The sequence below is a fragment of the Stegostoma tigrinum genome, chromosome 14 (assembly GCF_030684315.1).
Source record: "Stegostoma tigrinum isolate sSteTig4 chromosome 14, sSteTig4.hap1, whole genome shotgun sequence".
Taxonomy (NCBI): Eukaryota; Metazoa; Chordata; class Chondrichthyes; order Orectolobiformes; family Stegostomatidae; genus Stegostoma; species Stegostoma tigrinum.
Window position 1 is genome coordinate 53780713 of NC_081367.1, and position 17049 is coordinate 53797761.

Consider the following 17049-nt stretch of genomic DNA (forward strand, 5'->3'; position numbering starts at 1 on the left):
GTATTACCTGTGCAGGATAACATACAGGTCAAACAGCACCTTTGCTTCTCTTGAAATTGACATCCTGAGCAAGAAATCCTAGGGCTTGATTATTATTTTTAAAGATACTCCTGACTGGAGATGCTGCATTGATGATTTGTCCACCTGTCTCACATGATGAATGTGTTTCACTATCTTGTTCTGTCTGATTTTCTGAGCTATAAATGGTAGCCCTGATCCTGCCACCTGATCAGACCTGACCAGGCAGAAACATCAGGTGAGAGAGTTCGATCGAGTCGCTCAACTGATTAATTCTTTCCTTTTGTTATTGGGAAACCTGGATTAGCCACCCTTTTGCCCTTCCTCATACTCCCCTTCACTACTCCCCAATTCCCCAAAACCTCCATGTTGTCCATTGGTTCCCTTTCCTCTAAATGCTCCTCTTCTCCCCACCCAATTCCCCACAGTGCTGTTCCATGGTGCCTCCTTCCTTACTGTTCTCCCCCCAACTTACCCAAAATTTCACTCTCTGCATCTCCCTATCCAACCATCATCTTCTCAACCCCCATTTCCCAGTGATTCTGTTCCCACCGCATCAGCTCTTGTTTTGCCCATACCTCAATGCCCCTTTCAAGCTGCTCATATATTACTCTCAGCTGATGGACTGCTGCTGGTAAAGAAGCTGTAGAGCAAGACTGCAAGACTCCACCCCTGTCTCGAGGGAGGTAAGAGGTGCTAGCTCCAGGGATCAACCTATATCTGATAACAGATAATGTGTGTCTGTCCTGTGATGTAACAAGGTGTAGAGGTGGATGAACACAGCAGGACAAGTGGCATCAGAGGAGCAGGAAGGCTGACATTTCGGGCCTAGACCCCGCAATCATTTCTGAAGAAGGGTCTAGGCCCGAACGTCAGCCTTCCTGCTCCTCTGATGCTGCTTGGCCTGCTGTGTCCATCTAGCTCCATACCTTGTTATCCAGATTCTCCAGCATCTGCAGTTCCTACTATCTCTGTTTCTGTTATGTGGTGGCTTTGTTCATTGGGGCAGTGCATATCAGACCTAAGACCCAGAAATGTGCATCTACGTTTCCCAGCAGGGCTTTCTGGACTGTGATTTTCCTCCACTGTATCTCTCTTTCTCGAACCGAGGGATCACTGATTAGTGGTCAGAAGCAGGGACCCTGGCTGATCTCTTCTCTCACCTGAGCCCAGTGATTATTAGACTGTGATCAGGAGTAGGACCCTGCTGATTTTCCTCCATATTCCTTAGCCCAGGGATCACTGGACAGAGATTAGGAGCAGGACCCAGGCTGATTTCCTTTCTCTTATTTGAACCCAGTACTCATTGGACTGCGATCAGGAGTAGGAGCCCCGGTTGACTTTCCTCTCTTTCCAATTTAGGGGTCACTGGACGGTGACCGGGAGCAGGAATCCACCATTATTTAGCCAATATTTTGTTTAGGTCTTATAATTCTTGCATTTTATGCCTTCATTTATACAATCCAGTTTTATGTGGTTTTTTAACAGTTTTCTTGATTGTTGAACATGAAGTTTTTAGTATTTTACACGTATTTCATTTATTTCCATGTGATTTCCTCTCTCAAGTAGACTGTTGTCAAACTGGGTAGAACATTGATCAGTTTGTTATGATCCTGTGATTATGACACACACACGCACAAACACAAATACAGCACGGGAACAGAGAGCCATTTCTGACCACTAGAAAAGGCTAACCTTTAAACTGACATTTAGCTCTTCAATCTTACCTGGCTGACAGGTAGGGAGATCTGTGCCCAGTTCATCATTGACCCAAAACCCATTCTCCATACAGGTATATGTAGCTGGTAAAGTACAATGATTCCATTTATCAGTAAGAAGATAGAAAATGGTGCAAAAATAAGACATACATAAATACTTTCAGATAGTAGGAACTGCAGATGCTGGAGAATCTGAGATAACAAGGCTTGGAGCTGGATGAACACAGCAGGCCAAGCAGCATCAAAGGAGCAGGTAGGCTGACGTTTTGGGCATAGACCCTTCTTCAGAAGTTTTCTGAAGAAGGGTTTAGGCCTGAAACATCAGCCTTCCTGCTCCTCTGATGCTGCTTGGCCTGCTGTGTTCATCCAGCTCCAAGCCTTGTTATCTCTGTACATAAATACAGATTTTCTGATTTAAGTGGCAAGAAATCCTCAAAACATACCGGACAATTTTTTCAATCACAATTATTCATTTTACAAACAGCTATTCCACCCAGTCTATTTCCATTCTCCTCTCACTCCCTGCGTCCTTTACCATTCCACCCAAGTCTAATCCCACTCTATCTCTCACTCTCTGCACCTTATAATTACCATCCAATCTAACCACACTCCCCCTGCATTCTGTACACTGTTTAATATCTGACCCAGGGTGGTTCCACTCTCTATTTGCTCCCCGCATCATTTAATAATCCAACCCAGTCTAATTCCATTCTTCACTTATTCCCTGTACCCTTCAATATCCCCCAAGCCCAATCCCACACTGCAGGATGTTATCTTGTAAAGAAGACAGTGAGTTGGACAGAATTTGTCAATAAGCTCATTTCTGTTTGTTCCATTCCCTGGTCTAGAATAGAACTTATTTTGGGGTAAGACTGAGCTGAATGCCTGTGGGTTTGAGAGAGTTTGTCAATTCTACAATCCTGTGCCTGCAGTGTGGGTTGATGTTTTGTACTTGTTCTAATAAGCAAACACAATTTTATTCATTTGAATGAAACCTGATCTACTTACTGTTCAATTCTGTCTCCATCCGGTAATATATGGCATGACATGAATATTCAATGTGGCTTCCAAACAGTGTTCGATTGTCTGTGCTATGGAAAGTGATGAATCCATCCTCGAGTGGTCGGGGTGTCCCACAGTCGATAACTGAAAATATAGAGAGCTACATTCATGACGCTTACAATACCTTAAAGAATGGCAGCATTCACATCACTACCTTTTTACTGATATAATATTTATCTTATTACATATGGATTGTCCCTCTGTCATACTGCTGTCCCAAGCCACCCTTCTTTACCCACCTCTCTTGCAAATGCTGAATTTGTCTGGAGAGTTACTTACTACATTATGCTAGTTCATTTAATAGAACTATTCTTCTAAAGCGAGCATGGCCAATGAATGTTGCAACTTCAGCTGTAGGAGATTTCATGCTGAAGAAAAGAATGACTTTAAAGATTAACCAATCCTCAGGATTTGAGGTTTTCCATCCTTGGGTTTCAAGGAAGTTGGAAAGAACATTGCCAATGCTTTAACTGTAATCTTTCAAAGTTCTCTCAATTAAGACGAAAGAGAAAACCCAGGGAATTATTGACTAGTTCACTTGGTGTAAACTTAGACTCTATATCCCAGGACAAGATGAATGAACCCTTTTGTACTCACATCTGATTGAAGGAATGTCCGTGGATGAAATTAATATGCATTCTCCAGAACAGACTATTAACCAAAAGTGAAGTTTATGGAATTGAGAAGAAATAATTGATCTGGATAAACACTCAGCTGAATGCTAGGAGAGAGAAGTAGGACTCATAGGCAGGTGCTTTCATTGTCAGAGGTGTAGTTGACAGCAAAGAAGGTTACTTCAGAGTACAATAGGAACTTGATCAGATGGACCAATGGGCCAAGGAGTGGCAGATGTAGTTTAATTTAGTTTAGCTAAAAGTGAGGTGCTGCATTTTGGAAAGGCAAATCAGGGCAGGACTCATACACTTAATGATAAGGTCCTGGAGAGTGTTGCTGAAAAAAGAGACCTTGAAGTGCAGGTTCATTGTTTCTTGAAAGTGGAGTCGCAGCTAGATATGATAGTGAAGAAAAAGGCTTCTGGTGTGCATGCCTTTATTAGTTAGTGCATTGAGTATAGAAGTTGGGAGATCATGTTGCAGCTGTACAGTACATTGTTCAGGCCACTTTTGGATTACTATGTGCACTTCTTGTCTCCCTGATATATGAAGAATGCTGTGAAATTTGAAAGGGTTTACAAACAATTTATAATGATGTTGCCAGGGTTGGAGTGTTTGAGTTATAGGGAGATGCTAAAGAGGCTGTGGCTATGTTCTCTGGAGTGTCAGAGGCTGAATGGTGACCTTATAGAGGTTTATAAAATTATGAGGAGTATGGAAAAGGTAAATAGACAAGATATTTTCCCCAGCATGGGGGCTGGGGGTTGGGGAGACTAGAAGGCATAGGTTTAAAATGAGAGGGGAAAGATTTAAAAGGGACCTGTTGGGCAACTTTTTCACCCAGAGGGTGGTCATGTATGAAATGAGCTGCCAAAGGAAATAGTGGAGGCTGGTACGTTTAGAACAATTAAAAGGCATCCGGGTGAGTATATGAATAGGAAGAATTTAAAGGAATATGGGCCAAATGCTGGCAAATAAAACTAGATTTATTTAGGATATCTGGTAGGCATGGATGAGTTGAACCGAAGGGTCTATTTCCATGCTGTATGACCCTTTGACTGATGATCCACAGAGATTTGTGTTGAAGGTCCAGTAAATACAGCCTTGGAGAGTTAAAGAACAAAGGAGAACAAAGAACAGTACAGCACAGACAAAGGTCCTTTGGCTAACCAAGTCTGTGCTGGCACATGATGCCTTTCTAAATTAAAAACCTGCATCTATGATGTCCCTGTTCTTTAATTCTTCGCCTATTCATGTGACTGTCAAGTTGCCTCTTAACCATTGCTGTTATATCCACCCCAATCTTCCTGTGGCAGCGCATTCCAGGCATTTATCACCCTCTGTGTAAAAAAATACCTGCGGCTCATTACCTCTTTTAAACTGACCCTCTTTTACCTTAAAACGATGTGCCCTTGTAATTGACAATTCTACCCTGGAACAATCTCCAACGAATCCATGCATCTCATAATTTTATAATATTCGATCAGGTCTCTCCTTACCCTTCGACATTCAAATGAAAACAAACTAAGTTTTTCCAATCTCTCCTCATACCTTATACTCTCCAAACCAGGCAATATTCTGGTAAATTCTGGCACCCGCATGGGCCCCAGCTATGCCTGCCTCTTTGTAGGTTACGTGGAACAGTCCATCTTCCGCACCTACACAGGCCCCAAACCCCACCTCTTCCTCCGGTACATTGATGACTGTATCGGCGCCGCCTCTTGCTCCCCAGAGGAGCTCGAACAGTTCATCCACTTCACCAACACCTTCCACCCCAACCTTCAGTTCACCTGGGCCATCTCCAGCACATCCCTCACCTTCCTGGACCTCTCAGTCTCCATCTCAGGCAACCAGCTTGTAACTGATGTCCATTTCAAGCCCACCGACTCCCACAGCTACCTAGAATACACCTCCTCCCACCCACCCTCCTGCAAAAATTCCATCCCCTATTCCCAATTCCTCCGCCTCCGCCGCATCTGCTCCCACGATAAGACATTCCACTCCCGCACATCCCAGATGTCCAAGTTCTTTAAGGACCGCAACTTCCCCCCCACGGTGATTGAGAACGCCCTTGACCGCGTCTCCCGCATTTCCCGCGACACATCCCTCACACCCCGCCCCCGCCACAACCGCCCCAAGAGGATCCCCCTCGTTCTCACACACCACCCTACCAACCTCCGGATACAACGCATTATCCTCCGACACTTCCGCCATTTACAATCCGACCCCACCACCCAAGACATTTTTCCATCCCCACCCCTGTCTGCTTTCCGGAGAGACCACTCTCTCCGTGACTCCCTTGTTCGCTCCACACTGCCCTCCAACCCCACCACACCCGGCACCTTCCCCTGCAACCGCAGGAAATGCTACACTTGTCCCCACACCTCCTCCCTCACCCCCATCCCAGGCCCCAAGATGACATTCCACATTAAGCAGAGGTTCACCTGCACATCTGCCAATGTGGTATACTGCATCCACTGTACCCGGTGCGGCTTTCTCTACATTGGGGAAACCAAGCGGAGGCTTGGGGACCGCTTTGCAGAACACCTCCGCTCAGTTCGCAACAAACAACTGCACCTCCCAGTCGCAAACCATTTCCACTCCCCCTCCCATTCTCTTGATGACATGTCCATCATGGGCCTCCTGCACTGCCACAATGATGCCACCCGAAGGTTGCAGGAACAGCAACTCATATTCCGCCTGGGAACCCTGCAGCCATATGGTATCAATGTGGACTTCACCAGTTTCAAAATCTCCCCTTCCCCCACCGCATCCCTAAACCAGCCCAGTTCATCCCCTCCCCCCACTGCACCACACAACCAGCCCAGCTCTTCCCCCCCACCCACTGCATCCCAAAACCAGTCCAACCTGTCTCTGCCTCCCTAACCGGTTCTTCCTCTCACCCATCCCTTCCTCCCACCCCAAGCCGCACCCCCAGCTACCTACTAACCTCATCCCACCTCCTTGACCTGCCCGTCTTCCCTGGACTGACCTATCCCCTCCCTACCTCCCCACCCACACCTTCTCCACCTATCTTCTTTACTCTCCATCTTCGGTCCGCCTCCCCCTCTCTCCCTATTTATTCCAGTTCCCTCCCCCCATCCCCCTCTCTGATGAAGGGTCTAGGCCCGAAACGTCAGCTTTTGTGCTCCTGAGATGCTGCTTGGCCTGCTGTGTTCATCCAGCCTCACATTTTATTATCTTGAGTAGAATAAGCTCTTGGTCACTTGATGTAAGTACGTTGCTATTAAAGTAAAGCCAAGTGCAGTAGAAATAGCTCTTGAGAGATTGGAATAGAAACTGAAAATACCTCTGAAAGATTTTTTTTCATATTTTGTTCCTACAAGGCATGTTTGTGGAAATGTACAACTTTTTACTTAATTTGCTCTTTTTGTACTAAAAAGTGGAGGCATAGTTTTAGCTCATCGTTAGCGTTGTTTCTATAGCCTGGGTAGTGAGAGGTCTGAAGAGTTGATTTCATATTGTTTCATCACCCTAGATGTGAAGAGATGGGGTGATTCAGTGAGTTAAAAAAGAGAAAAGAAGTAAAAAAATGTTGTTGATTTACAGTTGAACTGCAGAAATAACAGAGAGACACAGAAGAAGCTACAAATAAGTCAGTCACCGTGCGGGTAACGTGCAAAGAGTGGTGTTCCATGTATTTGCTGCGCACGTATTTCTAGACAGGTTTCAAAGATGTTGTCTAAAGACCCTTGCTGAATTTTTGCAGTGCATCTTGTAAGTGCTACACACTGCTGCTACTCGGTGTCCGTGGTGGATGGAGTGAATGTTTGTGGGTGAGTGGGCTGCTTTGTGCTGAATGGTGTTTAGTGTTGTTGGAGCAGGCAACTGGAGAGTACTCCATCACACTCCTGACTTATGCCTTGTAGATGGAATTTGGGAAATCGAGATGTGATTTACTCGCTGTAGGATTCCTATTTTACATTTTTCTCTTGTTGGGCATGGTCATTGCCTGGTACTTGCATGGCTTGTCTCTCACTTTTCACCTATCAGTACAAACCTGAATATTGTCTGGGTCAGAATTTGTGAATGGTACTGAACCCTGTGCAAACATGAGTGAGCATCCTCACTTCCGACCTTATGATGGAGGTAAGGTCATTGATGAAGCAGCTGAAGATGGATAAGGCTTTGTAGAGGAACTTGTGCACTAATGTTCTGGTGGTACATAAAGGGTTATTGATGCTGCTTCATATCTAAAGGTCTCTGTTTTAAGATGTCATGGTAATTCTGTGTGAGCATGTCTTACCTTTGCATGTAGGAATACTGCTACTCCACGTTCCAGATTTCTGGCACTCAATCTGATATGCTTCCACTTCATCACCACCCTGAAAACCACCCAACATGAATTTAAACAATGTCATCAGGAGCAACCTATCAATATTACATTGCTTAATGCAATATTCTGGACAATAGGCAGGCAGCATCTATCTGTGAAAAGAGAGATAGAATTGTATTTATTTGTTGCTTTTCACAACCACCAGAAACCTAAATGCATTTATGGCTAATGATGTGCTTGTTCAGTGTATTTACTGTTAAAACATAGGTAACATGGTAGCCAATTTGCACTCAACAAAATTTCACTCAGAGCAATGACATAGTGACCAGTTCATCTGTCCTTCGGGTCATGAATTGATGGATAAATATTGTCCAAGATACTGGAGAGAATTTGCCTGCTGTTCTCTGAAGTGATATCCTAGAATCTGTTACATCCACGTGTAGGAGAAGAAGCAGTCTTCAGTTACAAACATATAAATCAGGAACATGAGTAGGCCATTCAGCTCCTTGAGCCTGCTCTGCCATTTGGTAAAATTATGGCTGACCTGTTCATATCCTCAAACCCACATTTCTCCAGACCAGATAACCTTTCACCCCTTGCTTATAAAAAACCTATCTACCTCTAGCTTATGAAATATTTAACGAATCTGCAATAAACCAACTTTTCAGGAAGAAAGTTCTAAAGAGTCACTATTTGCTGACTCTATTTTAAATGGGTTACCCCATATTTCTAAACAGTGACTCCAGTTCTAGGTTCTCCCATAAGAAGGAACATTCTCTCCATGTCTACCTTGTCAAGACTATCAGAACCTTTCATGTTTTAATCAAGTCACCTTTTCCTCTTCTGAACCCCAGCAGATAAAAGTCTTGTCTTTTCATCCTATTCTCATTAACCAACCCACCCATTACAAGTCTGGTCAACCTTCTCTAAACTCCCTATAATATTTTTACATCCTTCCTTAAATCAGTTGATCAATATTGTGTTCAGTATTCCAGATGTGGTTCTACAAGTGCTCTGTTTAACTGAAGCATAGCTTCCCTAATTTTGCATTCAGTTCTCTTCGCAATAAATAATTGCATTTTATTAGCTTTCCTAATTATTTCCTTTACCTACATACTGACCTTTTATGATTCATACACAACACCCATATCCCTCTGCATCTTAGAGCTTTACAACCTCTCACCATGTAGATAATGTGCTTCTTTTTTATTCTTCCTGCCAAAATGGACACTATCACATTTTCGCACGTTACAACTCATGTGCCACATCTTTGCCTACTCACTTAAAACAGGCTAGAAAAGATATTAATAGGTTCGTTTCACAACTTACTTTCCCACCTTTCTTTGTGTCATCAGCAAATTTGGCGACCATTCCTTCCATCCCAACTCATTTATGGAAATTGTAAACAGTTGAGATTCCAGCACATCACTCATTTTTGTTCCAATTCTTTGCCATCACTGTGTTTCCTATTGTTAATTACCCAGCCTTACTCGCCAGGAAAGGGACAAAGTGCTTGAAGTCGAAAAATTGAATCTTTTTAGGTAAGAATTAGATATAGTGTTTAGGATTAAAGTGATTAAGGGGTTTGAGGAGAAAGCTGAAACAAGGCACTAGTTTGCTTTTTAGATTAGATCAGATTAGAATCCCTACAGTGTGGAAACAGGTCCTTCGGCCCAACAAGTCCACACTGCCCCTTGGATTAACCATCGTAGTTATATTGAATGCCTTGAATGCCAGAGCAGACTGAAAGGGCCAAATTTCCTCCTTCTGCCCCTATTTTATACCTTTATATGTTAAATTGTTATGTTTCTTTTTTCTGATTTCTGAAATGTTCCCAACCCTCAGGCAAACCTGTATTCTGCACAGTAACATAAGTCTTTTGTTTTCGTTTAACACCTCTTGTTAACCATCTTTGTTGGTCATGGATGGTTCATTCATTTTGTAGATACTTTCTCAATGGAATATATTTAAGTTGAGAATTATGAAGTATCTCCTGAAAGATCTGCTTCTGTAATAGCTCTTTTACCTTTTAAATCATTTTTCCCAGTCTACTTTAACAAATTAGATTAGATTAGATTAGATTCCCTACAGAGTGGAAACAGGTCCTTTGGCCCAAAAAGTCCAACCGCCCCTTGGAGCATCCCACCCAGACCCATCTCCCTACAACCCACACACCTCTGAACACTACGGGCAATTTAGCATGGCTGATCCACCTAGCCCGCATATCTTTGGACTGTGGCATCACAAGTGCACATCAAATACTTCTTAAATGTTAGGAGTATTTCTGCCTCTACTACCCTCACAGGCAGTGAGTTCTCTCCCCATGAAACAGGACAGGTACAGCACAGGGTTAGATTGAAATCAAACAACTTCTAGATTGACCCCATCAAAAATTTTTGGGACAGGACCAACATGGGGTTCAGTACAGAGTAAAGCTCCTTTTTGTGCCTATCAACCTTCTAAAATTACACCATTTTGTTCATTTGGCAGCCGGGGAGGAAATGTTGTTAATTAGCTTCTCGGCCAATTCTAGAGCTGTTTGTGTCTGTAAGTTTGTTTTCTGAGGTCGGTATTATTACACAATTTCTGTTTTTGCCTAGACCTTGGTTTTACTGCTGTTGCCACTGATGTCAGGAGAACCTTTGATAACAAAGTGTGAAGCTGGATGAACACAGCAGGCCAAGCAGCATCTCAGGGGCACAAAAGCTGATGTTTTGGGCCTGGACCCTTCATCAGAGAAGGCCCGAAACGTCAGCTTTTGTGCCCGAGATGCTGCTTGGCCTGCTGTGTTCATCCAGCTTCACACTTTGTTATCTTGGATTCTCCAGCATCTGCAGTTCCCATTATCTCAGGAGAACCTCTGGTTCTTTTTTATGATTCAACCTTACATCTCATTGTCTGCCTTTGGATTTCACTGAGTTCCTGTATTCATACACTTCAGAATCTCAGTCATGATGCTGTCAGAATTGACTGCGACAAGTCTGTGTAAACAACAGAGGGAGAAGGAGAACATTTAAAAAATTCTCAGGAGCTCAGTGTCACAGTGTTCCAACACCAAGATTCTGGCTGTTGTCAGATGGCACTCTCTCGCAGCTATCTTACACACTGCCTTCCTTAAGGCAAATAATTTTTAAAGAGTGCAGAAAAGATTTAAAAATAGTGTCAAGGATGAGGGATTTCTGATTTCATGAGAGATAGGTGAAGCTGGTGCTCTTCTCTGTTCATCAAGAAGACCCAGAGGATGACGAAGATGCAGAGATCCTTCAGCATGATCTCGACAAGTTGGGTGAGTGGCTGAATAAATGGCAGATGCAGTATAATTTGGATAAATATGAGGTTGTTCACTTTGGAGGCAAAAACAAGAAAGCAGATTACTACTTGAATGGCGAGAGAGGAGTATGTAGTGGGGAGGCGATGGTCTTGAGGTATTATCACTGGGCTGTTAATCCAGAGACCCAGATAACGTTCTGGGGACTCGGGTTCAAACCCTGTCAATGGCAGATGGTGGAATTTGCATTCAATAAATATCTGGGACGAAGAATCTAATGACTACTGTGAATCCATTGACAATTGTTGGGGAAAAAACCCATCTGGTTCACTAATGCCCTTTAGGGAAGGAAATTGCCATCCTTACCTCATCTGATCTACATGTGACTCCAGACCCACAGTAATGTGGTTGACTCTTAACTGCCGTCTGGGCAATTATGTATGGGCAATAATTGCTGACTAGCCAGCAACACCCTCATCCCATGAATGAATGAATTAATACAAATAGTGGGACCTGGGTATCATTTGAGTACCAGTTGCTAAAGATAAGCATGCAGGTGCAACAGGAGATAAAGTGGGCAAATGGTATGTTGACCTTCATTGCAAAAGATTTCAAGTACAGGAGCCGGGATGTGTAGTTGCAGTTGTACAGGGCCTTGGTGAGACCCGCCTAAAATTTTGTGTGCAGTTTTGGTCTTCTTTTGTGAGGAGGGATGTTCTTGCTCTCGAGGGAGTGTAGCAAGTGTTTACCAGGCTGATCCTGGGGATGGTGGGTCTAACATATGAGGAGAGATTGATGAGGTTGGGATTGTTTTTGCTAGCGTTCAAATGAATTGGGGGGTGGGGTTCTCATAGAGACTTATAAAATTGCAATAGGATTGGACAAGGTAGAAGCAGGGAGGATGCTCCCGATGGTGGGTGCGTCCAGAACTAGGCTCACAGTATGAGGATCTGGGGTCGGCAATTTAGGACAGGGATGAGGAGACATTTCTTCACCCAGAGTGGTGAGCCTGTGGAATTCATTATCACAGGAAGTAGTTGATGCTAAAACATTGAATGTATTCGAGAGAGAACTAGATATAGCACTTGGGCAAATGGGATCAAAGGCTATAGGGAGAAAATAGGATTAAGCTATTGAGTTGGACAATCAGTCATGATCGTGAAGAATGGTAGAGCAGGCTTGAAGGGCTCAATGGCCTCTTCCTGCTCCTATCTTTTATGTTTCTATTTATTTGACTGTGGTGTTCAAACTCATGGCAATTGGAAACAGACTGAATAAAATGTGTAGATAACAGTAAAAGTTTCAGGAATCAAAGGCACAGATATAAAGCAACTGTAAAATAACCATACACTATGTGTAGAAAAACATGTTATTTCCCACAGAGAGTAGTGATGATTTCGAATGCATAGCCTAAGTCAGAGAATAAAGGTTCAAAGATGGACTTTAAAAGAGAACAAGATAAAAAGCAGATGTGTATGCTGATCTGGACTGATTGGATAACAAAGTGTGGAGCTGGATGAACACAGCAGGCCAAGCAGCATTTCCGGAGCACAAAAGCTGACGTTTCGGGCCTAGACCCTTCAGCCGACATCGCTCCGCCCACAGCCTCCACAGCCAGCAGCTCCAGAGGAGACAGCCACACTGAGCCCGAATTTTCACCATCCCCCCCGACCTCCCCCTTACTGAGGATGAACGGTCAGTCCTCAGTAAGGGGCTCACCTTTGCGCCCCCCCACCCATCCACCTACACATCAACGAATACCAGTCACGTTTGGACATCGAGCAGTTTTTTGGCCGCCTTCGCCTCCATGCTTACTTCTCTAACCGGGAGCCTAACCTTCCCTCCACTGACCCCTTCATCCACCTCCGACACAAGTCCTCCCCCTGGACACCACCCCCAGGCCTCCTACCCTCCCTCGACCTCTTCATCTCCAACTGCCGTCGAGATATCGATCACCTCAACATCTCCACCTCTCTCACCCACTCCAACCTCTCCCCTGCAGAATGTGCAGCTCTCCACTCCCTCCACTCCATTCCCAACCTCACCATAAAACCTGCAGACAAGGGAGGCACAGTTGTAGTATGGCACACTGACCTCTGCATCTCTGAGACCAGATGCCAACTCCCCAACACCTCCTCCTACCGCTCCCTGGATCATGACCCCATCCTGGAGTACCAAAGCTTTTCTGATGAAGGGTCTAGGCCCGAAACGTCAGCTTTTGTGCTCCTAAGATGCTGCTTGGCCTGCAGTGTTCATCCAGCTCCACATTTTGTTATCTCGGATTCCCCAGCATCTGCAGTTCCCATTATCTCTGGGCTGATTGGATTCCTCTTTTTGAAAAAGATTCACATTTGAGGTAAGAATGGTCTCTGTGCTGTACATTTCTACAATTTGATGTTGTGAGACATGAAGCAAGAGAAGATGCAAAACAGAAATCTGCTACTCAGTTTCAGAGATTTGGATTTTAAAAGTTGTTGGCTGTATCAGCTGGAGCTCCGAAAGGCTGGGGTACACAATGGTATAAAATTTTACAGTTGTCTGCTAGTTACTTCCTTGCTATGTATGGCACAGATTCCCATGAAATCAATCACCAATTCATTTCCATATGAGGTGCATGTATGATAGAATGCTCCAAACATGTAACACAAGACACTGACCCCAACTATCAATCTTAAAGCCATGGGATGGAAGGAGACAATGGATAATGGGAAAGCACTGAGAAGAGATAGGATTGGCCTTGCATTCAACTCCCATATAGAGTCACAGCATTGTACTGCATGGAAATAGACCCTTCGGTCCAGCTCGTTCGTGCCCACCAGATATCCTAATTAAATCTCGTCCCATTTGCCAACATTTGGCCCATATTCCTCTAAACTCTTCCCATTCATATATCCATCCAGATGCCTTTTAAATGTTGTTATTGTATCTGCCTCCACCACTTCCTCTGCCTGCTCATTCCATACACACACCACTCTCCGGGTGAAAAAGTTGCCCATTAGGCCACTTTTAAATCTTTCCTCTCTTGCCTTAAACCTATTCCGTCTAGTTTTGGTCTGCCCCACCTAGGGAAACGACCTTGTCTATATACCCTATCCATGCCCCTCATGATTTTATAAACCTCTATAGGGTCACCACTCAGCCTCCAACACTTCAGGGAAAATAGCCCCAGCCTATACATCCTCTCCCTACAGCTCAAATGTTCCAACCCTGTCAAGATCCTTTGCTGGCATGATGGCTCAGTGGTTAGCACGCTGCTTCACAATACCAGGGACCTGCGTTCGATTCCATCCTCGGGTGACTGTCTGTGTGGAGTTTGCACATTTTCCCTGTGTTTGTGTGGGTTTCCTCTGGGTGCTCCAGTTTCCTCCCACAGCCCAAAGATGTATAGGCTAGGTGGAGTGGCCTGCTAAGTTGCCCATAGTGTTCAGGGATGTGTAGATTAGGGGGGATGGGTCTAGGTGGGATGCTCTGAGTATCAGTGTGGACTTGTTGGGCTGAACGGCCTGTTTCCACATTGTAGGGATTCTATGGTGATTTTTAAAAAAATATTTTGTGAACTCTACCAAGTTTCGCAACATCCTTCCTATAGCAGGGAGACCAGAACTGCACGCAATATTTCAAAAGTGGCCTAACTTGTACAGGTACAGCTGCGACATGACCTCCCAAATCCTATACTTAATGCATTGACCAATAAAGGCAAGCATACCAAAAGCCTTCTTTGCTGACCTATCTATCTGTGACTCCTCTTTCAAGGAACTACGAACCTGCACTCCAAAGTTTCTTTGTTCAGCAACACTCCCCAGGACCTTGGCATTAAGTGTATAAGTTGTGCCCTGATTGGCCGTTTCAAATGGAGCACCTCACATTTATCAAAATTAAACTCCATCTATCACTCCTCAGTCCATTGGACCATCTAATCAAGATCCCATAGTACCCTGAGGTTACCTTCTTTGGTCTCCACTACAGGTCCAATTTTGGTGTCATCTGCAAACTTACTAACCACTCCTCCAATGTTCACATCCAAATCATTTATACAAATGACAAAAACCAGTGGACCCAGATCCTTGTGATGACACACCACTGGTCACAGACCTCCAGTCTGAAAAGCAACCCTTCACTACCACCCTCTGTCTTCTATCTTCAAGCCAGTTCTGTATCTAAATGGCTAGTGTTCTCTGTATTCTATGTGATCTAACCATGCTAACCAGTCTACTCTGAGGAACCTTGTTGAACACCTTACTGTAATCTATACAGATCATGTCCACCGCTCTGCCCTCATCAATCGTCTTCATTACTTCTTCACAAAACTCAATCTGGTTAGTGAGACATGACTTTCCTCACATAAATCCACATTGACTATCTCTAATCAGTCCTTGCCTTTCCAAATAGATATTAATTCTGTCCCTCAGGATTTCCTCCAACAATTTGCCCACCACTGATGCCAGGCTCACCGGTCTATAGTCCTCTGGCTCTTCCTTACCACTTTTCTTAAAGAGTGACAGCATGTTTGCCAACTACCATTGTTCTGGAATCTCACCTGTGGCTATTGACGATACAAATATCTCAGCAAGGGGTCTAGCAATCACTTCCCTAGCTTCCCGTAGAGTTCGAGGGTACACCTGACCAGGTCCTGGGGATTTATCCACCTTTATGCATTTTATGATGTCCAGCACTTCCTCCTCTGTAATATGGCCATTTTTCATGATGTTGCTATTTACTTCCCTACATTTTCTATCTTCCATATCTTTCTCCACACTGATGCAAAATACTTGTTTAGTATCTCCCCCCATTTTCTGCAGTTCCTCACATAGGTGGCCTTGCTGATATTTAAAGAGCCCTGTTCTCTCCCTTGTTACTCTTTTGTTCTTGATATAATTTTAGAATCCCTTTGGATTCTCCTTAATCCTATTTGCTGAAGCAACCTCATGTCCCTTTTTGCCCTCCTGATTTCCCTCTTAAGTATACTCCTACTGCCTTGATACTCTTCTACGGGTTCACTCAATCGCTTCTGTCATCCAGCCAGGCCAGGCTCAGTGTCACCAAACACTTTCATCAGGGCTGACTTTAAAATTTAGATTGTTTTAAAATTTGAAAACAGGAAGAATAAGACAACAAAACTACTAACTATTGAGCAGAAAGGTACCAAACTGATTTCAGAATAATGGAAGTTTTTATGTAAAATACCTTGACAAATTTAAATCCAGTGTTACATCTGATTTGGACCTGATCTTTGAATGAATATTGCTCCTGGACAGGTTCAATTGTACCATTGGCAGGAGGATGTACAACAGGACATGGGTTGCCTACAGAAATACAAAGAAACATGTATATATAATCAAAGACATTTTTCCTCATTTCTCATATAGAGAATCATTCTTAAACATCACAGAGTAAGGATCGTTTATGTAAGAACATAAGAAATATGAATAGGAGTAAACCATTCAGTCCACTAGTCTGTTCTTCCAGTCTATATGATCATGGCTGATTTTGGGTTTCAGCACCCCTTTCCCACTTGCTCCCCATATCCCTCAATGTACTGAGAGACAAACAATCTAACTCAGATTTAAATATATGCAATGACAGAGCATCCCCAGCCCTAGGGGTAGAGAAATCCAAAGATTCATAATTCTTTTAGTGAAAGGGTCATCCTCAATTCGGTCCTAAATGATCGCTCCCTTATCTTAAGACTGAGTCCCTATGTTCTAGATGTCCCAACCTGTGGAAACAACTTTTCAATTCCTAGTGAATCTCTTCTCCATCCTCTCCAGTGAAAACATATCCTTCCTATAATGGGACAACCAGAATAAATTAATCTAAATGCTGAGAGATTGCAGAGCTCTGAGATGCAGAGGGTGTCTGGTGCATGAATCAAAAAAGGTGAATATGCAGTTACAGCAAGTAATTAGCAAAGATAATCAAATGTTATCATTTACTGTGGGAGGAATTGAATATAAAAGTAGGGAGGTTATGCTTTAGTTATGACACTGGCGAGATCACATCTGGAGTACTGTAAACAGTATTGGGCAATTTATTTAAGAAGTGTATACATTTGTTGGAAGATGTTCAGGAAGG

At 43.7% G+C, this 17049-nt stretch overlaps 1 protein-coding gene across 1 annotated transcript in view; it reads right to left on the minus strand.

Moving 5' to 3' along the window:
• Window positions 1-17049, minus strand: part of masp1 (MBL associated serine protease 1) — a 132378-nt gene that overhangs the window by 50869 nt on the left and 64460 nt on the right. The window contains exons 7-10 of the mRNA XM_059651172.1: window positions 16162-16280; window positions 7680-7758; window positions 2745-2882; window positions 1746-1820 (exon numbers count right to left, since the gene is read on the minus strand). Coding sequence (XP_059507155.1) covers window positions 1746-1820; window positions 2745-2882; window positions 7680-7758; window positions 16162-16280 — 411 coding nt within the window. The remainder of the gene's footprint in view (window positions 1-1745; window positions 1821-2744; window positions 2883-7679; window positions 7759-16161; window positions 16281-17049) is intronic.